Source organism: Lithobates pipiens, unplaced genomic scaffold (genome assembly GCF_037356315.1).
Source record: "Lithobates pipiens isolate NorthernLeopardFrog02 unplaced genomic scaffold, aLitPip1_a1.2 Scaffold_28, whole genome shotgun sequence".
NCBI classification, from domain to species: domain Eukaryota; kingdom Metazoa; phylum Chordata; class Amphibia; order Anura; family Ranidae; genus Lithobates; species Lithobates pipiens.
The window spans coordinates 108430028-108456962 of NW_027507789.1; the positions used below are offsets into that span (position 1 = coordinate 108430028).

General features: G+C 42.2%; 1 protein-coding gene across 1 annotated transcript in view; it reads right to left on the reverse strand.

Annotated features, from left to right (window-relative positions):
* Positions 1-26935, reverse strand: part of WNK4 (WNK lysine deficient protein kinase 4) — a 348601-nt gene that overhangs the window by 142907 nt on the left and 178759 nt on the right. Inside the window, exons 2-4 of the mRNA XM_077459518.1 lie at positions 6923-7095; positions 5018-5238; positions 3365-3522 (exon numbers count right to left, since the gene is read on the reverse strand). Of these exons, the coding sequence (XP_077315644.1) occupies positions 3365-3522; positions 5018-5238; positions 6923-7095 (552 nt within the window). The remainder of the gene's footprint in view (positions 1-3364; positions 3523-5017; positions 5239-6922; positions 7096-26935) is intronic.

The following is a 26935-nucleotide window of genomic DNA, read 5'->3' on the forward strand; positions in this document are numbered from 1 at the left end:
CAGGATTGTCAGCCTTGAAAACATCCCCAACTCCAACCAATACTGGAAGCATATCCACCATATCACCCCATAGGCTCACAAACAAATAACCTATCAGGTTTCAAACAACCAGTCCTATCCACAGCTCAGCCAAGGTTAAGGCAACCCATAACTTTATATAGCTTGAGTACTCTCTAGCCTTAAAGGAATGATTCTTTGCTCTCCCTATACTAATTGTTCAGGGGATCAACATGTTCATATGATTTCCATTTTGTTACATTTACCACATAACCGGTAAGAACATCTTGTTTTTACATAGTTAGGTTGAAAAAAGACACAAGTCCATCCAGTTCAACCACAAAAAAAAAAAAAATTACTGACCTTCAGTGTATTCTCAGGCCGTTGGGCCCATGTACCCTATGTTTTACCTTATGTTTTACTCATGTACTTACTTTATTTTCCCTCAGTAAAATATTTTGGAAAATATAAAACAGCTATACTACTATGCAAAGGTTTTAGGCAGGTGTGAAAAAATGCTGTAAAGTAAAGGATACTTTTGGGAATAAAAGTGTTAATAGTTTATCAATTAACAAAATGGAAAGTAAATGAACAGAAGAAAAACCCAACTCAAATCAAATTAAGGGGGACCCCACTCCATTTTTTTTTACTTTTAGTGAGGGGTTCCCCTTAATTTTGAGGGGGACCCCCACGCCATTTAAAAAAACCTGAAGGGCCTGGTATGGAATTTGGGGGGACTCCCACGCATTTTTTTTTTTATTTTGGTTCGGGGTTCTCCTGTGGGGGAATCCCATGCCGGTTTTATCAATGAACTTTTATGTGTATAGCCGGGACCGACAATTCATTATAGCCACGAGTACTTTTAAATTACTTTTTTTCCTTTAGAAATGTCATTTTGCTGTCAGACTGTTCTAAACACGGGAAACATGTGCCACTTTACAGGCATACTATAGACACCCCCCAGATATGAAATTTAAAGGAATATTACACTTTTATTGTTTCAGTTTTTCACTTTAAGCATTATTAAAATCACTGCTCCCGAAAAAACTTCAGTTTTCAAAAAAAAAATTTGCATTGATACATGTCCCCTGGGGCAGGTCCCCAAACACTTTTTAAGACAATACCATGCATATAAGCCTTTAAAATTAGCACTTTTGATTTTTCATGTACGTGACTTTAATGATGTTTGTGTGTTTGAAATTTTTTTTTGCCTGTTTGCGTGTTCTGGTGTGAACCGAAGGGGGGGGGGGGGTGGATGTTTGGCCCATCCCTAGCATCCTAGCATTAAATATGATGAGGAGTCTCAGTTGGTGACGTCCCGCAATCATCTCGTCTTTACCTGTGTTCGTAGCCCGCACTGCTGAAGTATGCCATTTTTACTGGAGAAATGAATAATTTACAAACAGAGAGCACTAGATTTGGTGTTTTTATTCCTATGTCACACTGGATACACCCGAGGGAAACCTGAGACTGGTGAAGCCAGTGAGGAGAAAGAGGGTGATACGGAGGGATTATCAGCTTCATGCTGGGCCGATTCACTGATTAACCCCATAGGGGATAATCTGCTTTGTCTGACCTGCTGGTAAAACAGGGGTCAGATTGTAAGGTGAGCGGCTAGAGCACAGTGATGGAATAGAGCACCAGAACTTTTTGGGTGGAGATTTCACTTTAGAAGAAATGTAAGACTCTTTTTGATATTACTTGAATTTATCACTATTTTTAGGATCACCAATTGCACATTATTATTATTATAGTATTGGTAGCACAGCACTGTGTTGGAAATCACTTTACCTAATGATTAGATTTTATGGAAAGTGATGAATTTCAAAATGCACATGCACCAATAGCAAGACTGGTTTGTTCAACAATAGGACTAAAGTGTAAATCTACCCTGCTGTGTTGACTCCATTCTAGTGGAACAGTGCTGTCTATACTGCCTTTAGATCTGATGCCATGGAGCTGATTTTTTCCTGCAATAGAACACAGAAAATTCTACAGAGAACAAACACTTCTTTCCTCCTTGTTATCTGAAATTCTTATCAAGTAATTATGTTAGATTACATCACACTTCCATGAGCTAAATAAAAGGGAAAAAATCATTAGCTCACTGCATTGGTCTTTGCTGGGTATGATAGTCACATACCACAAGCACATAAACATGCTGTATATGCAAATACAGTATTTTAGACTGAGCCATACCAAAATGTAAAGTGCCATATTATGACCACTGCTGCTAGGGAAAACGCCAAAGCTTAAGAGATATGTGAAATAAAGCAGCTGTATTCTGGGGGTATAGCTAATAGGGCACTAGGAGCTGGGAGCCACTGGGGGACATCATTTTTGAGAATTGTGGCAGTGTAAATCGCACAAACGACCCAACACAGGGCAACATCTGAGGTAGACAGGTATTCATAAAGTGTTTAGTAAACCGTATTACAAAAATCATTTCTGAAGGGTTTCTGTGAAAAGTGTTAAATATATATTATAAACCGTGATATGCAAAATAACCCAGTACACATAATAAGAGTGGTGTGAGTTCAGGTATATACGTGGTGAAATATTATGGAAAAGATTGTACCACCAAGTGAAACTAGAGAAAACCAATACAATGAATAAAAAAAGACGAGGTTGTAGCATGGATAACATATGGAAATGTACTACCTGATAAGAAGATAGAAAAGGCAAGATCCAAAATAGAGTGTGTTGTCCAGGGAAGGAGAGGAAGCAGCAAAGGAACCTGGCCACCTCGCAAAGAAACCTATGTGGGTGCAGTGACAGGACACCCCCAATGCCACACAGGCATGTGGAATTGAGGGGGAGGTGCCAGCACCTGAGAGGTGGAATCGCCCGGCGGTTAGCATCAAACCCTCTTCTCTTATTACATGTGAATGGAGAAAAATGCTCAAACGTCCAGCGGATAGGGGGTGACGTTGATGCGTGATGCAGAGGTATCCGCCCACCCCACATCAAAGGGGAGGAGGGACAGCCCGCAGCACGCATCACAGCTCCCAGAAAATGATGAAAGACCCAGATGGCTCACATCCCTGACCATATTGCACCAGACAATGGAGCATGTTGGGTGACTACGTCTCTATTAAATATATAAAATTCACTACAGGCACCCAAAAGCTGTCATGTAGAGGGAAAGGTGAAAAAGCATATAAAATATGCCAATGGGCCAATGCTTTCCCTTTTACTTTAAATCCAATATTATCCCCATCCCCAGCACATACAGTAGGTAATGATCATGCCATCACTGCTAAAACTAAATATTGGTGTTTAAGCACAGTTACTGCTTGTGACCACACTAGTTGTCACAAGCTCTTCAGTTTTTCATGTACCATTAAGGTTTTATTTTGTTACTTACTGAGGTCACTTTGCGGTATATTTGGGCAGCATTCTGGCATTCTGAGTATGGATATTCAGAAGTGGCCATCTCCAGCATACACATCCCAAAGGCATAGACATCTACTGCTTCATCATACTTCTCCTCGTACATCTCTGGAGCCATGAACTCAGGTGTACCTGAGGAAGTACATATAGACATTTCTGTTAAGGTAACTGAATTAATGGACCAATTCTTGTATTGACATAATAGGCCAGTCCAGCACCCCAAGAAAGGAGAATGGACTGAATGTCAGAATTGAAGAACACAGCTCCTATCTGAAAGCATAGTTTAGGGTTTAGGTTAGGTTAAGGTTTATGGGTTCAGCACGTTATGGAAGGGAGTTAAGTGTAAAGGGTATTATTTTATGGCTTATCTGTTAGGGCGTAAAATAAATCATAACTAAACCCAAGAACAAACATTTAGTTTAGATAGATGTTTGGTTTACCATAAGGGATAGTTTTTTTTTTTCCTGTTGGTGGAGTTGTAGCTCATGTACTTGTTCTTGGGGCAACTGGCTGAACCAAGAAAACTGAGATTCTCCACTCACCATTCTGATCCAGCAGTTTTTAATTTTGCAGGTATAATAAATAAACATAGCAGGTGCAGCCCTGAACCAAAAACTTTGTTTTATGTGTTCCAGCATGTTTTCCTAATGTTTTATGGGTGAATTCCTTTACATCATTACCTAGTACAGTGATAGCCAACCTTGGCACCCCAGATGTTTTGGAACTACATTTCCCATGATGCTCAACTACACTGCAGAGTACATGAGCATCAGGGGAAATGCAGTTCCAGAACATCTGGGGTGCCAAGGTTTGCCATCACTGACCTAGTAAAACACACCAAATTTAGGCGTAACAGCATTATGAACCCTTTAAAGCACTAGTATTCAAGTGTTCCTTCTTTTTAAAAACAGGATATGTTGTTTTTTTCTACAAATATGTAATACAAAAAGAGCTCTAAAATTAAAGCTGCCTAATGTCTCAAAAGAATGATTTGTCTACATTCTCTGTGATCCAACATTGGTACCATTTCTGAACTCACACAAGTTTGACAATTAGCATGACCTACATAGTCAGCTTTAGGTCTTATAAGTCTGTAGGCACCTAAGCAAATCCTTGAAGATCTTGTGTGGTTTTTGTATGCAGTCCCCCAACACTGGAATTGTTTTTACAATGCAAAAAAAAAAACTGTACAGGCTAAAAACATAAAAGGATGTTCTATAATTAAAAACCTTGGTCTTCCAAACTCAGATCCCCAATTGTGTGCACACAATGAGCTGTTCCTTTAATTAGCCCACACCTAGAGCAAAAACCTTATTTGATGTTTCTAACATGTTTCCATGTTTCCCTATTCTGGCTCTTGTAGAAAAAATTCTGTAGGTTCCATAGCTTCCAGCTGTTCATATTTTTGCAGTTCCAGTTGTTGAAAGAACTACATGGTAATTGAGGGATCAAATTCTTGTGTAAGGAAAAGCATTCTATTAATCTACTAATACTGCCATAAGTATCAGTTTTAAAAGACAGTACATTTCAGGAAAATGAAGAACAGAATGATTTGGGGTACAAATAGGGATAGTTGTGAGTTATGCAAGCTTAAAATAAACACATCATCTATCTGAAATTACCATACCTATGACACTCTTTGCAAAGGAGGCACTTTTTAACGTGGCCAGACCCAGATCCCCAATTTTAACAAAGCCAGTGGGCCCAGTGATGAAGATGTTGTCACATTTAAGGTCACGATGTATTATGGGAGGGCATCGGGTATGGAGAAAGTGCAGGCCCTTTAAAATTTGACGACTCCACCTTTGCAGTACTTTTAGTTTCATCTCCTTGAACCTCTTCAAATAGCTAAGAAAGCAATAGGAGAAAAGTATAAATATATGACTTGCACACAAAATGAAACACATAGACACAGATCTGCTCATCTGACCCAATTATTGAGTAGCTGGATATTAAAGCTGAATTCCAAGGAACGAAAACATACCCTCCCTAGACAAAATCAATGTAAAATTCCGGGATAGCACAAACTAATCTTAAAAATACTCCATCCCCCATCCTAACACTTTTTCTGACTAAACTGTGTAAGAAAGGTGCGTACTTACCTGTTTTCATGATGCTACAGTCCGGTCATGTTATCTTCCCTGTGTCAGCCAGGGGACATATGCAGGGGAGAGGAGACAGCTATCGGCAGTGGCTGGTAGAGCCTGAAGCTGCGATGTCACCCATAGTTTTCAATGACCCATTCTTTGTTGGTGTTCCCTCCTTGCCCCTGAAGCCACTGCTCTGGGAACATGGGAGCCAATCACATGACAGACCCACAGCTGCATAGGTAAGTATAAGCATCTTTCTTGCACAGGTTAGTCAGAATAGGCGTTAAGAGGGGGAAGGGAGTATTTTTAAGATTAGCTAGTATTATCCGGGAATTCTACTTTAACACTTGCACTGCTGAGGGAGCCCTTCCGCAAGAGTAATTTCTTCCCTCAGAGAACAGCTTTAAAGATATTTGACCATACTGTCAAGTGAAAAAAAAAAAAAAACATTTCTGAGCAGCCATATTTTCTGACCATAAAGGTCTATATTCAGCTGGATAGCAAAAGACTGCGACTAGAAATTATTGTCGGCTTAAGGAAAACTCACAAATCCCTCAAGGAAATCTGATGACGAAACATGGAGGATGAGACCGTGTGTCATATTTACATTTGGCATTTTATTTGCCAGTGTCTGCTGTGATGAAGCCTGTGTTTTAAACCCTATGAGTGGAGTATTTGTGGAGTGCTGTTACATAGTGCTATGGTGCCCTATCAATGTGTCAGTTTTCTTTGGCTTTATATATTTAATACATTTTAAAAGTGGTATTTTGCTGTTGTGAATTTTCTCTGTCTTCAAAAATACACTATATTACCAAAAGTATTGGGACACCTGCCTTTACACGCACATGAACTTTAGTGGAATCCCAGTCTTCGTCCGTAGGGTTTAATATTGAGTTAGTCTACCCTTTGCAGCTATAACCTTCCTGGGAAGGTGGTGCACAAGGTTTAGGAGTGTATCTATGGGAATGTTTGACTATTCTTCCAGAAGTGCATTTGTGAGGTCAGGCACTGATGTGGACTAGAAGGCCTGGCTTGCAGTCTCCGCTCTAATTCATCCTAAATATGTTCTATCAGGTTGAAATCAGGACTCCGTGCAGGCAAGTCAAGTCAAGTGAGGGATCAGCTAAGAACCACAAGGGAGGAGATTGTGATTGATTTCAAGGCAGTTGGGATCACAAGTACCAAACAAAGCATTGGTAACACAATACGCCGCCATGGATTGAAATTCTGCAGCACCCGCAAGGTCCCCCTCCTTAAGAAGGTAAATGTATAGACACATCTTAAGTTGTCATGATACTTGACAAACTGTATATAAACAGTGCAGCGCTGAAATAGTAAAAACAATTAGTGAAAAACTGTGATAAGTCCTTTGACATGTAGCAAATATATAGAATACATTTGATTTTTTTTTAGCAATTGTAATTAAAGAAAAAAGCACGTACGTCTTCAAAGTTCCAGATGTCATGAGCTCTGTAACCAGGACAATGCAGATCTGTCCCTTTACCAGGGTCTTCCAAGAATCATAAAATCTCACAATGTTTGGATGTTGCAGACCTTTTAGCATCTCCACCTCTTCACTGAACCTCTGGCGCTCTGCTTTAGTCAGTTTCCTGGTCTGTACAAACAGAGAAAAAAACTAAAATCATTCACCATTAAAATGAATGAATCATTTAAATAAATAAATAAAATCATATATTGGATGTAACTTGCGTGACATGATAAGGATGTTAGCATTTTGAAACAACTAATAAGATAATTATTACTCCAAAATAATGAAAGATGAAGGCTTATTGATAGCTGAGGTTTAATACACATAAAGGTACCTTTTTTTTTAACTGTAAGCTGTACTAGCAGAAATACGTATGCTGGCATTACGGATTTGTGTTTTTGACAATTCTTTTTTCTGGGCATCATACAGCTCAAATGGTTTTAACACTTTCAATGCAAAAAAACAAAACGTTTTGGTTATACATATACCCTTGCTGTGAGTGACAGGTGATTTTCTTCATCTCATGCACAGTGTAAGAGAGGCATTCTGTGTTCTTCACACCCCCCCTTCTTTCTTTCTTCAGCTATACCAGGATATAATATCATTGTCCCACTGTATCAAATTTATGACCATTTGCTTTACAAGTCACATTTAACTAAACAATTAAAATAACAAAATTAAACATAATTTAGCAGCTTTCTGTCTACTGGTTTAACTGGTTTAGTATATGTAATAGAATACTTTAAAAAAAAAACAAAAAAAAAATCATTTTGGCCTTAAGCTGTTCACAGATTGTCCAACTATTTCTTTTAACTTTTGTATGTGAACATATTTTTTAATAACACATTAATTCCCTTGATATAAAATGAGACTAGAACAGTGATGGTGAACCTCAGGCATGAAAAATATATAATGAAAAGCTCCCAGGTTAAATGCAGGCACTACACCAGTCACCAGTGTGTAGAGATAAATTCCAAGTTATAAGAAAAAGTTAACAGAACTGCAAACACAATTCTAACTTCTTGCAACTGAGCGATTTAGCAACTTGTCACTAAGATCAAGGTGCTGCTAATGAGATGATAGCCAACAAATGGCTACATTTAAAGGCGTTATTCACTAAAATAGTTTGTATGTTTTATTTTTGCCTGTTTTAGCACTCTGACATCAAACGAGAATCTCTGATTTGCGTAAAATGGCTTCACAAAAGACATTTTCTCTTGAATTAGCACATATGAAATGCAAATTCACATTTTGCAGCTTGTTCAACAATTAGTTTAAGTTGTTAAAGTGGGTTTTCAAGTGGAAAATTGGAACAGCTCGGTTTTTGTTAATGAAGGCAGGTAACATTGCAAATAGGCAATCACATGTAAGGAAAAAATTTTTTGCTTGCCTATGTTGGGATGATGCAAGTTAGCAGAGCTTTCACCTTATCTGGTAAGCAAAGTGAAAATTCCCGCAAAGTGAACAACCTGTTTGCCTTTAGTAAATCACCCTTAGGGCTCATGCATACTGCAGCTAAAATTAAAGCTAAAGGGATTTGAGCTTTTACTTCAGCTTGAAGAAGCTTGTGCTTTTTTGTGCTCTTGTGCAGGTTTTTTTATTGAGCTTCTTCGAACTCCTTCAAGCTCCTTTGAGCTTTTTTGAGCATAAGCGTTGTTTTTTTTTTTCCACAAACCCTTCTAGATAGTATTTTCTTAACCACTGTATAAACAAACAGCTGGAACAAACGTTTTTGTGTGTTTTCGGGCTTCTGTTTTTTTTTTTTTAGCTCTTTTGAGCTCTTTGGGGCACGAGCTACTTTGAAAAACTTGAGTTTGGTGGGGGTTTTTTCTGCCTGTAGGAGCATATGTTTGAAAACGTCTGAAAAAGCCATAATGTGCATGGACACATTGGCTAGCATAGAGGGGAGTTTATAGGCAGAAAAAAAAGAGCTCAAAAGCCTGTAGAAGCCGCTTCTTTGAGCTCCTTTGAGCTGCAGTGTGCATGAGCCCTTGCAGTGTGTGAGCAGGCTCTTAAGAATCTAACAGCATAGTGTAGGCAGGTGCAGGTGTTATTTCAGCCTGTAGGTGGCACTGTGCTGTTACAGATGGAGAGGAGTCTGTTAAAGGAAGACAGCTGTTTGATTGGATGCTGAAATCTCTTGAGATCTCAGGCAGCCATTATGACAAGGGACCCTGCCTGCAATTGTTTTGTTCTGAGAAATACATAAATTTGTGAGTTTGGAGTGCGACAGAGGGGAGTGGGGCGATAGGTGAAATTCTGTAGTCCAGCAGGCAGGTCTAACAAAGCTGGCTAGCATTTCAGTGAATTTAGAAGCACACTGGATTTCTGTCAGATCTACAATTATTTCTCAGTATAAGGAAAGTGATGGTCGGCACTCAGGATGACATCCAAAATAGTATTCCTTTATTAATTACATGTACAGACCTGTAAAACAGCCTACGCGTTTCAGACGTTAGTCCTTAGTCATGGCTATATGGGAAGGTGGTAGCACCTATACACTTGTTTTTCTTTAATGATTTCTCAGTGCTTGCAGTGTTTTGTAAAGGAAAAAAACATGGAGAAATGTGCATTTATGGGAGGCACATACTGAATCTGTTGCTCTTATTTTGCCATGGCATGTACGGTAACCCGAGCCCTAAATAGCCAGAGCAATGCTAGCCTAAGTCTGTATATGATATAGTAATTGCCTTAGAGGATTTTGTTATTGAAATTTGCAAAGTTTTTTCCTTGTCCAGTACCAACTTGTAAAGCAGCATTTGATGTATGAATATGAAACTACTTTCAAGCCTCAAGGAGACATGTTTGACAACTTGAAGGTAAAAAAACATTATGTAACTTGTACCTAAAGTGTCATGTAGTCTTTATCAGCCAGAACTTTTGCTACTCAGCATATCAAGAGATTATCTTTTGATCTTCAAGGCTCCTTCACAACATGAGTGCTATGGTAATGCATAGCATTGCACTGTGTATGCGTGTTGCAATGTGTTGCCATTCTTTAAAGCCCAACTTCAACTTTTCTTGTTTGGGTCAAGCTGGCCCAAACAAACTATTACATGTACCAGCAGTCAGTGCTGTGTAAATTGCATGTAGCATCAGCAGCTACATGTAGTATACAGTGTTGTGTTCTGACAGCGAGATGGGGACTTCCTGTCCCGTTCCCCGAACAAAATTTAGTTGGGCTGAGCACTGTTTAGCCATTCACAGGGAGCCTTATATTTTTCCAGTGAATACAATGCTTTCCCTGAATGTTGGAGAGGAAAATGATGATGTCATCTGTCTGTCTCTCCACTTTGGCCAATCAGAGAAAGCCTTTTATTAATTCATAAAACCTAATATTGTTCAGAAAGTAGGTCAAGAAGTCCCTGTAATGCTGCCAGAACACAGTAAACTGTAAGTACATGCCGGTATTTTACAATCTGACAGCAAACAGCCCATACTCTTATCTTATTCTCAGTTCCGGGTTTGTTCTGACCACATCTACTACCACAGCTCTCATGAAGGGGGAGGCTTTTCCTCTGAAACGCGTTGGGTTTACTTATCACAGATGAACTGTCAACATGGATAAACTTCTTAAATACAACCTCAAATGTGACAAACCTTTTTATTAAGCACGCCTCTATACCCATCCAAGAATACTTTGCAGAGAGCCTTAGTGTCGCTTTCAGAGAGGCAGCAGCCTGCCCGAGACCCCAATAGGGCTCATCTACACTATATCCTTATTGGTTACAAGCCCCTTTGAAGGGCTACACAGCCCAGATCACCTCCTTTAATACTGGTCCAGTGCCGTCACACATACAGTACACTGGAAGCACATTCAAAATGCAAAGGCCGCCTAATGCACATGCAGAATGGGTGTGCTGGTGCACACTACCTTGTGCTGTGAAACTTCTAATGAGACAAGCATAGAGTCTGCCATTGCTGGGCTCACCTTCTGAAAGTGCTGGTTGCCTGGATGTAATGCTTACATTTTCATTTCGATCGTTTAATTCACTGACCTGGAACAAGTATGTATAAAACAACTTCTAACTTTCCTGATCTGCTTGTTCATGATCAGGATCAGCTGTGCCAAAAGTATTGTCTTATGACAGAGTTTCTTTTTTTTTAAAGGTATTTTTCCTTTATTTTTAACTGGTAATCCTGCCAATAGCAATTGGGTGACAATGCTCACTCAGTGAACTGAGAATGTGGATAAGCAGCATGGTTACCCTAGGCTTTGTCAGAGGGGGGTTGGCACTGCCAGACTGGGGGGAGGGGAGTGTTTGATGTACTTGCAGATTTAGATACACTAACAAATTGAAGCCAAACCTCAGCTAACTTTATAATCAGTTAAAGCAACAGTTTTTTTCTTTGGGGGATAAAGGTTTCACATGGATAAATAAAAGCTGACCATTGTAACTACTCCTGTAAATGGTTTGCCTCATCCATCTAACTGCAACATCTGCAAGAGAGATTGTTCTTTTTAAAAAATAGCAGACTTACTGGCAGCCATCACATCGAAAGCCCCATACACACTTATTACATTTATTATATTGCAGCTTACCAATTCTAAAGCCCCTACACACTATCAGATTTTCTGCTGATTTTTGTCTTCAGATTTTACCAAAACCATATAGTGCAAGGGCCTGTCTGATAGCATATAAATTGAAATTCCTAAGGTTTGACCTCATATTATATGGTTTTGGTAAATCTGAAGGAAAAAATCAGCAGAAAATCTGATAGTGTGTAGGGGCTTTAGAATTGGTAAGCTGCAATATAATAAATGTTTGCTTTTGGGTTTAAAGTGGTTACAAAAACAATAAAAGAGAAATATAGGCATTTTTTTAATTTTAGAATTATACTTACCTAGGTGGATGTAGCATCAGTCCGATGCTGCATCTGCCCCCCGCTGGCTCTAAGGCCGAGTGGTCAAAGGCTCTAACCACGCGATCCAACACCACCCATCGCTCAGTTCTTAGAGCTGCCTGAGCAGAGGGCTGGTGACTGTCAATCTCCGCTGTTGGCTCTGCCCCTTCAGCACTCACTGGAGTGGTGTGGAGAGAGCGGAAGCATCTGGCTCAGGCTCTCAGCAGCTCAATAAGAGGCTGAGCCGGGTGCTGATGCAGGCTTGTGGGCGAATCCTGACCATACAGTCATAATTTTTCCAAAGCCTGGCCTGGCTCTGTGACCTCAGCCTGCTGTCTGCTGAAAACGGGTCACAGGAGTGCAGAACAAACTGCACTCCTGTGATCCACAAGAGAAATACAGCCAAATGAGCTTTGGCTATACTTCTCCTTTAAGGTTTTTTACCTTAATGCATTCTATGCATTAAGGTTAAAAAAAAAATCTGTCCTACAGAATTCTCCCCTACATGGAATTCTCCCCCTTAAGCCTCATACACATGATTGGACTTTGTACAAACATTCCCGTGGATTTTTGTACAAAGGGCGTTGGCCGTGAACTTGTATTGCATACGCACGGCAGGACTTTTTCAGCTTTCATCAAATCACGTGGTTTTTCTGCTCTTTACCATCACCTTTGGTCAACTTCTGTATTGTTGTCTGATCTTTTGCATTGATTCTGAACATGTGTGTTTGTACTTAGGATAAAAGTCTGATGGTTTTCTGTACACACGATCGGACTTTGCTCCATCGGACTTTTGTTGCCGGAAAGTTTGTCCGTTTGCACAGCCAACAAAAGTCAGATGAAAACCGAAAAAGTTTGTCCGATGGAGCGTACACACAGTAGGATGTTGCCTTAAAACACCTAATTTGCATGTTTGTTGTCAAAAAGTCTGATCGCGTGGGCCTTTATACTTACCTAAGCCCAATCTTGATCCAAAGATGTGTACGCTCTCTCCCTCCTCAAAGAGTAGATTGACAACAGTGGAATCCATTGGATCCTGCTGATATCAATCAAATTCTTTGGCGAGGGATCAGGGGGCGGGGTTAAGCCTGCGCAAGTGCCCTCATAGGAAGCGGATTTCTATGGGGGCACTCGCTGAAGAGGATAATTGAACAGATAAGACTGACATGTTTATTTTTTTAATTAAAAGAAAAATGAAAGCTTTACAATCATTTTAATACCGCTTTCGGTTGAAACCATTCATTTTGTATGTGTTAAATTTTGCATGTGTTGACAGTAGCTAAAATTTAGGAAATTTTTTAATATATATCTTAGTATTAGATGTCTATTGTTATAATTATATTAAGAAATGAATGCGTAAATGGTGATAATGATAGGGAGGGAATGCTAAATTCATAGAGTCTGTTAATGACACATATATAATTGCTGGGCATGCTAAGGAAGAAAACCATTTAATTGTAGAAAGCTAAAAATTAGTGTTAATGTAGTATTATGGGATTTTGTGAAATTATGGGGACTTTAGAAACCTCACGTTCTAAGGACGATGAGCTGCCAACAACCATGTAACCCCTAAAAAAACTAATTATACATCCTGCAAGCAGGACCAGGGCTTTTCCATTAGAGCTTAAAGTGATTGGAAATGATCACCTTGTAAAACAACCCATTCAGTTTAAAATAGAAATGAAAGGTAAAACATTTGTTTATAGATATAAAAAAAACATTATAATTACCCTTCTCTCCTTTTTATAAGTGATCACATTCCCTCAGCTGTTCTCAGCTGCTTAAGAGCTGGGGGGAGGAGAAGCAGCAGCATACTGTGCTTCCCAGTGAATGGCTGTGCACCGGGGGCGTGTCAGGACAGGTCTGATCATTGGAGGAGAGCATACTGAGAAGAAGAGGGCACACTTTGGCATCTATGTATTGGGTGCCAGGGGACCTTATTTTAGCAGGACCTTGTTCAACAGAGATAGTGTGTCAATCAACAGTAAGGAAATTTAAACATCATTATGATAAACTTAGGTCTATCTAGGGCTGGGGAAAAAATCGATTCAAATCTTGAGAGGTCAAATTGATTAAAGATGTCAGCAAATCGATTTTTTTAGATTTTTTTTTTTCACCAGGACCGGCGCGGTGTCAGTTTTTAGGCGAGGCCACTACTTCGTCCTAGTCCGCGATGCCGAGGCTTCGGCCTAGTCTGAGAGGCCGGACGCTGTGGACTAGGCCGAAGCTGCGGCCTCGCCTAAAAACTCCTGCTCGCAGCTCCTCAGGACCGGCGTTGTGTCCATCAAAAAAAAAAATTTAATCGTGAATCAAGTTTTTTTTTGTTGAGAAAATCGCCCAGCTCTAGGTCTATCTTTAGGCCCCTTTCACACGGGGCGGATCAGTAATGATCCGCCCCGTGATGATCCGCTTGCTCATCGGGGATCGCTCCATTGTCCCCGCTGAGCCAGCGGCGGACAGGGCGGTCTCCGCACACTGTGCAGGGACCGCCCTGTCAGCTCTCTGCTCTCCTCTATGGGGATCGGATGAACACGGACCGTCTGTCTGTGTTCATCCGATCCGCTCTGCAGACGGATAGAAAAATAGTATTTTCCTCCGTCAGTAGCAGAGGCAGACAATATCGGGTGTCTGCGGATGTTCATCCGCAGACACCCGCTATCCAATAGGGATGCATGTATGTCCGTATTTCATCCGCAAACGGATGGATGAAATACGGACACAATGTCCGCATGTGTGAAAGGGGCCTTAAAAGTTTATAAAATAAAAGGCTATATGAGACATACTGTACTTTGGAGTGCTCTCCTCTGTAAGCTGTGCTCTATTTTACATATTTATTACTAATGCACTCTGCACAATATGTTGTAGGTTACCGAAGGATAACTTTTGTGAGCTTTGCTGTACATTATATACTGCAGATCATTAGCTCAACAGTTGCTGGTTACTAAGAAGTCTCCAGCTTTTTCTTGTAATTTCTCTCTTAGGGTCCGTTCACACAGGGGCAACACGACTTTCAACACAACTTTTGGAGGCAACTTGGACACGAGCTGAACACGACTTGGGGTGACTTACAACACGACTTTAAGTCGCCCCAGGCCACTTTTGCCGCGGCCAATCAGAAAATGAGCTCTCAAGGGGGAACTCCACGCCAAATTTATGAAAAAAATTTGGCGGGGGGTTCCCCTTCCGAGAGCATACCAGGCCCTAAGGTCAGGTATGGATTTTAAGGGGAACCCCCTACGGCGAAAAAACGGCGTGGGGGTCCCCCCCAGATCCATACCAGACCCTTATCCGAGCACGCTACCTGGCCGGCCAGGAAAGGGGGTGGGGACGAGCGAGCGCCCCCCCCCCCTTCCTGAGCCGTACCAGGCCACGCACCCCCAATATGGGGCCCACCCCAAAGCACCTTGTCCCCATGTTGATGAGGACAAGGGCCTCTTCCCGACAACCCTGGCCCTTGGTTGTCGGGGTCTGCGGGCGGGGGGCTTATCTGAATCCGGGAGCCCCCTTTAATAAGGGGGCCCCCGGATACCGGCCCCCCACCCTATGTGAATGAGTATGGGGTACAATGTACCCCTATCCATTCACCTGTGGAAAAATAAAGTACAAAAAAACACAACACAGGGTTAAAATAGTTTATTGCATAGCTCCGGGGTCTTCCGTCTTCGGGGGTCTTTTCGCCGGACTCCTCCGCTATCTTCTGCTAGCTCTTTTACTAGCGGAGGAGCCCGGCATTCTTCTTCGTCGCCGCCGCCCTCTTCTTCCGACTTCGGGGGTCTTGTCCCCCTCTTCGGTTCTTCTTGCCGGGCCACTGGTTCTTCTTCCAGCTCTTTTACTAGCAGTGGCCCGGTCTTCTGTCGCCGCCGTCGTCGCCTCCGCCTTCTGTTCTTCTTCTTCTTCTGGAGATGTTGACTCTACGCTCTCCCCGTCCGCAATGCCAGGGACGCGGTGCGCGGCGACTTATATAGGGACAAGGGGCGGGGTCATCGGTTGATGTCACATGGTGACCCCGCCCCCTTACGAAGTCACAGTCCCGGAGGATGCTGGGACTGTGACATCGTAAGGGGGCGGGGTCACCATGTGACATCAATCATTTTTTTTCATAAATTTGGCGTGGAGTTCCCTCTTGAGAGCTGATAATTCTGTCAGAGTCGCCTCCGTATAGACAGAGATCCGACTTGGAGGCGACCTCCATTCAAATCAATGGGTACCGGTTGCCTATACGTCGGATTGAAGTAGTACAGGAACCTCTTCTGAAGTCGGAGCGACTTCAGTAGTGTGCATTAAGACGGCTCTCATTCACTTACATTGATTTTTAAATGTTGTCCGACCTGAGGCGACTAGGGGCGACCTGAAGTCGGATCTGAGTTGGACCCTTACGCTAGGCTGATGCAAAGTGTTACCTCTACATTTATCAATATATTTAAAAAAAAAAAAAATTGTTTTTCCACATTGCCTTTACTTATCGCAGTTTTTTTGCTTGCTTTGTAAGCAAAATTTTCCCATTGAAAATAGCAGCAAACAAGATTCACCTATGTGAATATCACATGAAACAGGATTCACCCAACATCTGCTCTTCAATGGGAAATAGTCCAATATGGTGATATTATTTATTTGTTGAGACATTCACTCAACATTCACACACTTTTCACCTTGAGTATTACACTGGAATAAGTATGTATAAAACAACTTCTGACTTTCCTGATCTGCTTGTTCATGATCAGGATCAGCTGTGCCAAAAGTACTGTCTTGTGACAGACTTTTTTTTTTAAGGTATTTTTCCTTTATTTTTAACTGGTAATCCTGCCAATAGCAAATGGGTGACAATGCTCACTCAATGAACTGAACTCAATGAGCTTTGTCAGCGGGGGGTTTGGGGCACTGCCAGACTGGGGGGAGGGGAGTATTAGATGTACTTGCAGATTTAGATACACTAACAAATTGAAGCCAAACCTCAGCTAACACTTTATAATCAGTTACAGCAACAGTTTTTTTCTTTGGGGGATAAAGGTTTCACATGGATAAATAAAAGCTGACCATTGTAACTACTCCTGTCAGTGGTAAATGGTTTGCCTCATCCCTTTAACTGCAACATCTGCAAGAGAGATTGTTCTTTTTAAAGAATAGCAGACTTACTGGCAGGATCCTCAGGTGAAACTAAAGGAAAGAAAGTCTAAAAAAGAAAACTACTGCAGCCATCACATCGAAAGCGCCATACACACTATCAGATTTTCTGCTGATTTTTGTCTTCAGATTTTACCAAAACCATGTAGTGCAAGGGCCTGCCTGATTGCATACACATTGAAATTCCTAAGGTTTGACCTCATAGTAATCTTGTTCTGGGTACATCATTCTTAGCTCAATAGTCCAGTGTATTATTTTCCATCACTGTGACTGCCAAATCCTATAGCTCTCTTCTAGACAGAATTAAAGACCAGGCACCTAAATCACAATGGCAGTGTTGTAAATACTACTACACCCATCAAAATGAAGGGGACAATTGCTCAATTCAATTTCCATTCAAGTGAACAGGACCACAAATACAGGTATATCACTAAATCACTGGAAACATAATTGGGATTGGAAACACATCCTTGCAGTTCTTTGGAATGGCCTTAGTCTAAGTGTCAGCCTGGTCAAACATGACCGTGTATCCAGTAGGGTTGCCACCTTTTCTTCAAGCCAAACCCGAACACTTTAGTGGCACAGGGCACATTCGTTTTTCGTGGTATACACAATAGGATTATAAAAGACCTGGGACACCTTTGGGTGCCCCATGGAAAGTGGTGGTAATGCAGCTCGTTGTGGCAAACAGTGGGTGTGGCCAAAATGCTCTGACATCATGGCCCCCCCAGTGATGCCAAACCTGCCCCCCGAGACAGTGGCCAGCAGCTCCCGAATGGCAACAGACTTGTGTGACTACAGTGGAACCTTGGTCAACGGGTTAACAAGCGTTTTTAAAGACTTGGTTTGCAAGCTTTGTCTCGCAAAACAAGCAGAATTCACGCTAATGGGGTGTGCATTTTGCCAGAGGTGTGGGGGGCACCAATGACACTCAGAACAGTTTGAAGTCATTTGGAAATACTCGGAAACACTCGAAAATACAAATATAGTATTTTCAGTGCCCCTCACCTCTGGCCACATGCGGTATTGCATGCAATAGAAGTTAATGCGGAACAAATTATCTTCACTTCCATTGACTTCTATGGGGAAACTCGCTTTGATATGCGAGTGCTTTGAAATACAATCATTGTCCTGGAGCGGATTATGCTAGTAATCCAAGATTCCACTGTATCTCAGTTACTTGGGGAGCCACAGCCCAGTCTAAATAATGTGTCCAGGTTTCAGGCAGACTGAAACCCGGACACAAGATTCCAAACCCGAACTGTCCGGGTGAATCCTGGATAGGTGGCAACCCTAGTATCCAGGGGCGGACTGACAACTCATTGGGCCCCCGGGCAATAGGAGATTATGGGGCCCCCAGGCAATCAGAGATTATGGGGCCACACAGTATACACACACACACAGTATACAATCACATAGTATACACATACATGTACACACAGTATACACAGACATGTTTCTATTGGCTAAGAAGGTACTGGAGCGGTGGGGCAGCTATAATCTCTGGATTTTTTGACCAAAAGGATGTCGGTAAGGGACATTTCAGAGACAGATGTAAAAAAAACACAGATTTTTACATACTGTCCCTGGTTTTACTGAAGCTGGCAACCCTGATGGGGCCCCCTAGTGGCCTGGGGCCCTCGGGCAGTGCCCGAGTGGCCGAATGGTCAGTCCGCCCCTGAGTGTATCTCTAAACAGGAATACTATATAACCATCACAGCACTATTGCAGAACTTCTGAGCTATCTTCTCTACCCATTGTATAGATACTGTCACTGTCAATATTGCCATCCATCCAGCCACCACAATATGCGCAGTCACCATCAAAATCAAAGCATCTTCCTGATATTTAAGGAAACTGCGAGGTGTTTCAGTAACTCTGGAATCATACTTTTGCATATTAAAAATGATGTTAAAATGCAAGAAAAGCATTGGGTCTCAAAGCGGTACAAAGTGGTACATTGTTTTGCATAGAAATTTGGAGTTTTATATTGTAGTCCTGTAATTCTTAGGAATAACTCACTTAAATCTGTCCAAACCAGAGTCTAGTAGGTATGATAAAGTTTGAGACACAAAATCATAAATTATAATATAATAAATAACTATAAATAATTATCAAAAATAATAATATAATGATAATAAAATGTATTCAATAGTGTATTCAAATCCAAAACACTGAAATTTACTCAGTTGCAGATTTGTTTCTGTTGTCACTTTCAGTGTCTGATGACGAATTTCCCCACAAATCACTATCGCTCAATTCTGCAAGTGATTCTAATTTACTGTCGCTGTTTTCTAGCTGGTCAAAGAACACTTTTGACGTAAAAGGACACTTTTTAGATGCAATGGACATGACAAGGTAGCCAGATACCTTACTACGCCAATCCATACATGTACACCCCCTTTTATACCTTATTCTATAAAAAATGACACAGACACCTGCTGGATGTAAATGGCCTTTCAGGCCTTTATTTAAACAATAAACCAAACTAAACTTTTTTCTTTAAAACTTCTGTAACCATTTTATTTTACCATATATTTTCCTGTAACCAAAACCAGCTCATCAGATAAACAGTTGTTGATCCCTGACGACCCCATTTCTACTTGAGCCTGTAATCCCAACTTTTTATGGCATTCGTCCCCAGCCGCCAACTTGCCTCGGGGACTTACCAATTGACCACAGACCCCCAACTTATTAGCCCGTCAGTCTGGCCAGCCGCCAGACCACCCGGGAGGACTCCATACCCATGATGGGTCCTAACTTTTCCAAAACCTAATTTGGAACAGATAAATTGCATACCAGCCGTCAAGGACCCTACCGCCACTCGTATTCATGGATACCCCATAGCCACCCAACCTTCCCCATTAAAGGGCGGGCGGGCGGGAACGTTCCTCCTGACCTGCTGCTCCAGACTGCTGACCTTCCTAGACTCACGTGCCTTCACATCAACTCTACTCCACCCCCTCTTACACCATCCTCCAATCAGGTAAGCCTTGTAACTTTCTTAACCCCTCGTACCATTCCCCTGCGTAAGCCTTGCACCCTGTCATGTATGTCCTACGCTTACGTTGCACTACAGCTACGTACATGTCTTTCTCAAGTTCCCAGGCAGAAAGAACAGTATATATAATATAACCACATGCCGACGGCTTATTCTGGGTGGACGTCCGTTGGACCCGGGAACATCCATGACCCGGGTCCTCTGCATCAGGGATCACGGTAAACGGTCGCTGATAGCGGCCGTTTACCACTTGATCGCTCCATCAAATGATGGAGCGATCACTTGTAAACAAACCGGCATCACGTCATGACGCCGATTCCTCCCTCACTTCTCTGTAACGATCGGTACAGTGTGAGGGGAGAGGGGGAGAGATGGCAGCAGCGCTGTGGGGTGGATGTGTAGTACTGCTGCTCAGTAACAATACTCTGCCCATCCTCTGCCAATACTGTGCAATACTCTGCAACACTGTGCAATACTCTGCCAATACTCTGCAATACTCTGCCAATACTCTGATAATACTCACCAATACTCGCCAATACTCTGCCAATACTCTGCAATAAATTTTAACAGAAACAAATCATTTTTTTTTACCAAATTTTTTGTCTTTATTGATTTTTTTTTTGGATTAAGTGCCCAGTGGTCAAGTGGATAAAGGTGGATGCAGGGCACTGGACAAAGCACTAGGGACAAAAGGGAGGCGAAATTGTTTTTATACAGTAATGTATTACAGTGTACTGTATGTGTTATGTGTTTTTCACTTTTTGAATTTACCACCGGGCTGTGCCCCCATGCATCGTGACGCTTGCAGGGAACAGAGCCCAGAGCAATAATACATTGGGCGGAGGACATTGCAGGATCCTGGGGACAAGGTAAGTAAGCTGTACATGTTGCTCAGGGTTACCGCTTTTGGTAATGACAATTCACCCTGAGCCACACTCGGGAATACCGCTAGGGAGGTTAAGATATTGTGGTTGATTTACTAACTCTGAAGATTTCTAAATCTGGTGCATCTATGCATGGTGGCCAATCAGCTTCTAACTTCAGCTTTTCAATTAACCACTTCAGCCCCGGAAGATTTGGCTGCTCAATGACCAGGCCATTTTTTTGCAATACGGCACTGCGTCGCTTTAAATGACAATTGTGTGGTCGTGCGACATTGTATCCAAACAAAATCGACGCCCTTTTTTTCCTACAAATAGAGCTTTCTTTTGGTGGTATTTGATCATCTCTGCGGTTTTTATTTTTACTTATTTATTTTACAAAAAAGAGCAACAATTTAGCAAAAAACAATATTTTGTACTTTTTTGCTATAATAAATATCCCCAATTTTTTTTTTTAAAGCATTTTTTTCCCTCAGTTTAGGCCGATATGTATTTTTCTACATATTTCTGGTAATAAAAATCGCAATAAGCATATATTGATTGGTTTGCACAAAAGTTATAGCATCTACAAAATAGGGGAAGGATTTATTGGAATTTTTATTATTATTATTATTTTTTTACTAATAATGGCGGTGATCAGCAATTTTTATTGGGACTGTGACATTATGACGAACAAATCGGACACTTTTGACACATTTTTAGGACCATTGACATTTATATGTCAATATTTATATGTTTATGCTATATAAATGCACTGATTACTGTGTAAATGTCACTGGCAGGGAAGGGGTTAACACTAGGGGCGATCAAGGGGTTAACTGTGTTCCCTAGGGAGTGATTCTAACTGTGGGGTAAGGGGACTTACTGGCATGCCCCCTCTAGTGGTCAAAAGGCAAACCGACGTAACTTGTTAAAGGGGGCTTCCAGATTCTGATAAGCCAGCAGACCCAGACAACCAATGGCAAGGGTTGTCAGGAAAAACGCTTGTCCTCATCAACATGGGGACAAGGTGCTTTGAGGTGGGGGGCACAGGGCCTTTAGTCCTACTTGATCTCTTTTGATTGCATACATTATTTTTAAATATACATGCAAGGCTTGTGGCCCGCTCCAGCTTCGCCCCATGGGTGCCCCCTACAGCTCTTGAAGCGGCTGATGCACAGTTATGGCGATTCGCCCAGGGGAGCCAACCTTCCGCAGTGTAACTGCGGTGGCTGGTTCTTAAGTGGTTAAAGCATACCTCTGAGTAAAGACTATTTGCACCATTTCATCATGACTGTGCACTAATAATAGAAGTACTTTTAGAAAGGCGCATCCACCTCAAATGTGATAAGGTCTATGAAATCAGACTGCAGTGGAATATATCGAGCTAAAATGAAGGTAAGCCAAGTGAGCTTTCTGGCATTAGCACAAGCAGCATGTGTCCTGGATAGGATCTCTATGATGGATTTGTTGCCTGGGACAATCCATAAAATTATTATTTTATTGCTTTACAAGAGAAATCCTCAATAGCTCTGGGCTGTGACGCCAAATCCAAATTCCAAATCTATGTGCATTAGCTTTATATATGGTTACCTATAGAAATCAAACTGTTTAGCCAAATTTGGAAAAGTGTCTTTGATGTAAAAATACAGAGACACTTCCTCTAGGATGGTGACTTGCATTTTTTTTTAATTGTACATGTCTTACTTGTCATTTAATTGATGTCTGATTGTGATTGTGTATTATTTTCTTCAATGTGGTTTAAGCTCTATGTTTTCATTTTAAATCTGAATGCTGGGATAAGAAATCGTTGGCTAAATAAAAGAGGTATGCGCCCTCTTACCGTATATACTCGAGTATAGGCCGACCAGAATATAAGCCGAGGCCCCCAATTTACCCCCAAAAAACTGGAAAACTTATTGACTCGTGTATAAGCCGAGGGTGAGACATGGCTGTCCATCCCTGTGTGTCCGTCCATCCCTGTGTGTGTGTCCGTCCATCCATCCCTGTGTGTGTGTCCATCCATCCATCCATCCATCCATCCCTGTGTGTCCGTCCATCCATCCCTGTGTGTGTATCCATCCATCCCTGTGTGTGTGTGTGTGTGTGTGTGTGTGTGTGTGTATTCATCCATCCATCCATCCCTGTGTGTGTGTGTGTGTGTGTGTGTGTATCCATCCATCCATCCATCCATCCCTGTGTGTGTGTGTGTGTGTGTGTGTGTGTCCGTGCAGCCTTGTGTGTGTGTCCAGCCTACCTGTGTCCCAAGCCTCCGTCCCGAGCCGCCGTCGTCCCGAGCCTCCTCTGTCCCGTGCCTCCTCTGTCCCGTGCCTCCTCTGTCCCGTGCCTCCTCTGTCCCGTGCCTCCTCTGTCCCGTGCCTCCTCCGTCCCGTGTCGTGCCGATGGATCGCCGCTCTTCTCGGCGGCCATTCTACGATTCAAAAGCTGCGCCTCCGTCCTCCGCCTGTGATAGGCGGAACACTCAATTTCCCAGCAGCCTGTGTTCCGCCTATCACGGACATCCTCTCATACTCGTCCGTAGTATGAGAATGAACGGATGTCCGTGATAGGCGGAACACTGACTGCTGGGAAATTCAGTGTTCTGCCTATCACAGGCGGAGGCGGAGAAGGAGGCGCGGCTTTTGAATTTTAATGTCCGCCGTCTGTCTGCTCGATACGCTGATCGAGCAGTCAGACAGCGGTGACTCGAGTATAAGCCGAGGGGGCACTTTCAGCCTCAAAAAAGAGGCTGAAAATCTCGGCTTATACTCGAGTATATACGGTACTTCAATCTTGGTATGTGCTGTGTATTCCTTCCAGATCTTGCATTAAACTTTGCTTTTATGTGGAAGCTTCCTGTAATAAAGACCAGTAATGACTTGAATTTGCCCCCCTCCTGTAGTTATTATTATTTCAGGTACTTATACAGTGCCGTAAATTTACGCAGAGTTTTACATATATATTGTACATTCACATCAGTCCCTACCCTCAAAGAGCTTACAATCTAAGGTCCCTAACACACATTCATATACTAGTGCCAATTTTAGACAGAAGCCAATTAACCTACGAGCATGTCTTTGAAGTGTGGGAGGAAACCAGAGTACCCAAAGGAAACCCACGCTGGCACAGGGAAAACATGCAAACTTGTTTTCTACAGGCAGTCTTTAACCAGTTCCAGTCTGGACCAACCTTGCCATTTCTCTAATACCTTGAAAAATTTGCATTTTTTTTACTAGAAAATTACTTAGAACCCCCCAACATTACATATTTTTTTAACTACTTCCCACATGGCCAATGTACATAAACGGCTGGGTGGGCGCTCTCTCCTTCTGAATGGACATTCAGGAACGTTCCTCAGAAGGAGGGGGATTGCGCACGTGTGTGCCCGCACAGCGGCGCGATCCCGATGCGCTCGTGTCACCCGGACACGGCGCATCTCCAATCGGCAGGCGGCTCTGTGATTGGCCCTCCTGATCACATGACGGCCATGTCCAATCACAGCCCTCATGTGATGTAAACACTCCTCTCCTTACACAGAAGTTGTCGGTGAGGAGAGGAGAGCGGATTGCTGCAGCCGGCTGGTGATTAGTGAGTATGAGCTGTTTTTTACAGCTTTTTACTCACTGATCACCAACCTTGTGTCACCACACATGTCCCCACACAATGTCCCCAAAACACATGTCCCAAAAAACACATATCCCTAAAACACATGTCCCCAAATAATAAAAACACCTGTCCCCCACATATGTCCCACTAAAATCACATGTCCCAATGATTATCTGCACACATGTCCGCGATCACCTGCACACATCAGTACATGATCATTTGCGCACATTTGTCGGCGATCACACAAACCAATTATTATACACTTAACAGAATTTTTTTTACCAAAAACATGTAGCAGAATAAATTTTGGCTTAAATCTATGACAAAATTCAATTTTATTGGATTTCTTTTAAAACAGAAAGAAGAAAATATTGTTTTTTTTTCCAAATCTCCACTCTTTTTTCACTTATATCGCAAAAAATAAAAAAAGGAGTCGTGAATAAATCCCACCAAAAGAAAGCTCTATTTCTGAGAACAAAATGATAAAAAATTTCATTTGGGTACAACACGCAATTGTCATTGAATGTGCGAGAGTGCTGAAAGCTGAAAATTGGTCTGGGAATGAAGGGGGCGAAAGTGCCCTGTATTCATGTGGTTAAGCAGAGACCCTGGAGAATAAAACGCTTGTTGTTGCAATTTTTTATGTCACACAATATTTGCGCAGCGGTTTACAAAGTGCAAATCTTCAGGCTACACTTTAATTTTAGTGCACACAAACAAAATATAATACCCAACCTTTTGGTAAAAAATAAAAGATGATGTTACACTGAATAAACAAATACCTAATATGCCACACTTGCGTATGCCTGTGGAGTGGCACCAAACTATGGTACAAAAAATCTCCATAGATGATGCTTTAATAGCCTTTACAGGTTACCAGTTTAGATTAACACCGGAGGTCAGGTGCTTGAATTATTGCTCTCGCTCTGATGTTCATAGTGATACCTCACATTTGTGGTGCAATCACCATTCACATATGCATGTAAGACAATTGCCTGTGTTTGCCTTGACAGGGGTGCTTTAATTTTTTTTTTTAAACATTGTACCTTTACATTTTTTGGATCAACTTTATTGCTATTACAAGGGATAAAAAGTATGGGCCATGACAGGTCCTCTTTATGGAGAGAGCTGAGGTCTATTAGACCCCAGACCTCTCCTCTGGCCTTAAAGGTGTCTGATTGAATGAAGATCAGTTTGATCAGATACTTTCACAAGCTGGTAAAGACTTGTTTTTATGTAAAAGCAAAACCAGAAGTGATGAAATCCTCGTCACTTCCAGTTTCTGACATCACACAGTGGGAGGACCATTTCCTCTCACTGTGTCTTGGGTACCAGATTCCTCCGGCCGCATCCTTACCGGGCTCGCCAATGGAAAGGGAGAGCCTAGTAAAAGAGGCTACGGCTGCAGAAGGGGGGCACGAGGATTACTTTTACAGTATGTAGAATCAATGGCTGAAGAAAAAACGATACCGGGATCATGATTGTAGCTGCAGTTATGATCCCGATACAACCACTTCAACCTGCTCTCGTTGATAAATGGCAAAAGGATGGGAAGTAGTTAATGGATGGGCCTGCTAACGCCGGCAATACACGGAGCAAATTTGATGCACGACAGTGATGCAAGAATCCCTCCTCCTGGGCCATAGTCTTCTCCTGGCGGGGGGTGGACGGGGGAAGCTGTGAGAAGACAGTGATTATCACTAGTGGCTATAACAGCCTCTACCGATAATCACAAGAGAATCCGGCAGGCTGGTTGTACCCAAGTTGATCGATGGATCAACTTGGTACATTTAGCCTGCCCATTAACGGTTAGAATCTCAGTTCAGATTCAAACCGTGTATGGCAGTGGCGATGCGTCTATAAAGGGTGCAGGAGCGCCGCCCCCCTCTCCTGCACTGCTCTAATCACCATAGATAGATTCATGCATTACACGAATCTATCTATGGTCACTGCTGCCCATTTTCGGGGTCGGGCATCTGAATTACACTGGTAGGGGTGTTTTTTTGGAAGCACCTGATTAGAGCCATAGGCTCTAATCAGGTGCTTAAAAATGTGTGCATTCGCTTCTCACTCAGCTGTAAGGAATTTGCTTTGCTAACATTGAACCGCCTCTCAGCCAATCAGATTGCTGTCACCTGATTGGCTGAAACAACAGGTGATGTGATTGGACGTGTCCAATCATAGCAGAGGATGAGAGGAGGAGCGGGCGGGAGAAGACATCGGGGTCAGGGAAGAAATGGAGGACACCGGACACAGCTCGCCACCTGCCATCAAGACAAGGTAATGAATTCCTATCGGGAAAACCGTTCGTCTGTATGCTGTTCCGACAGACCAAAACCAGCGCATGGGCAGCTATTGGCTACTGGCTATTTAACTTCCTTTTTCTAGTCCCGTCGTATGTGTTGTACATCATTCTAGACGATCGGACTCAGGTGTGATCATGTGTAGTCAAGACCGTTTCAGCCGAACTCCGTTGGAAAAACCGCCAGAGTTTATTCTCACGAAAAAAAAACGGTTGTGTGTACGCAGCATA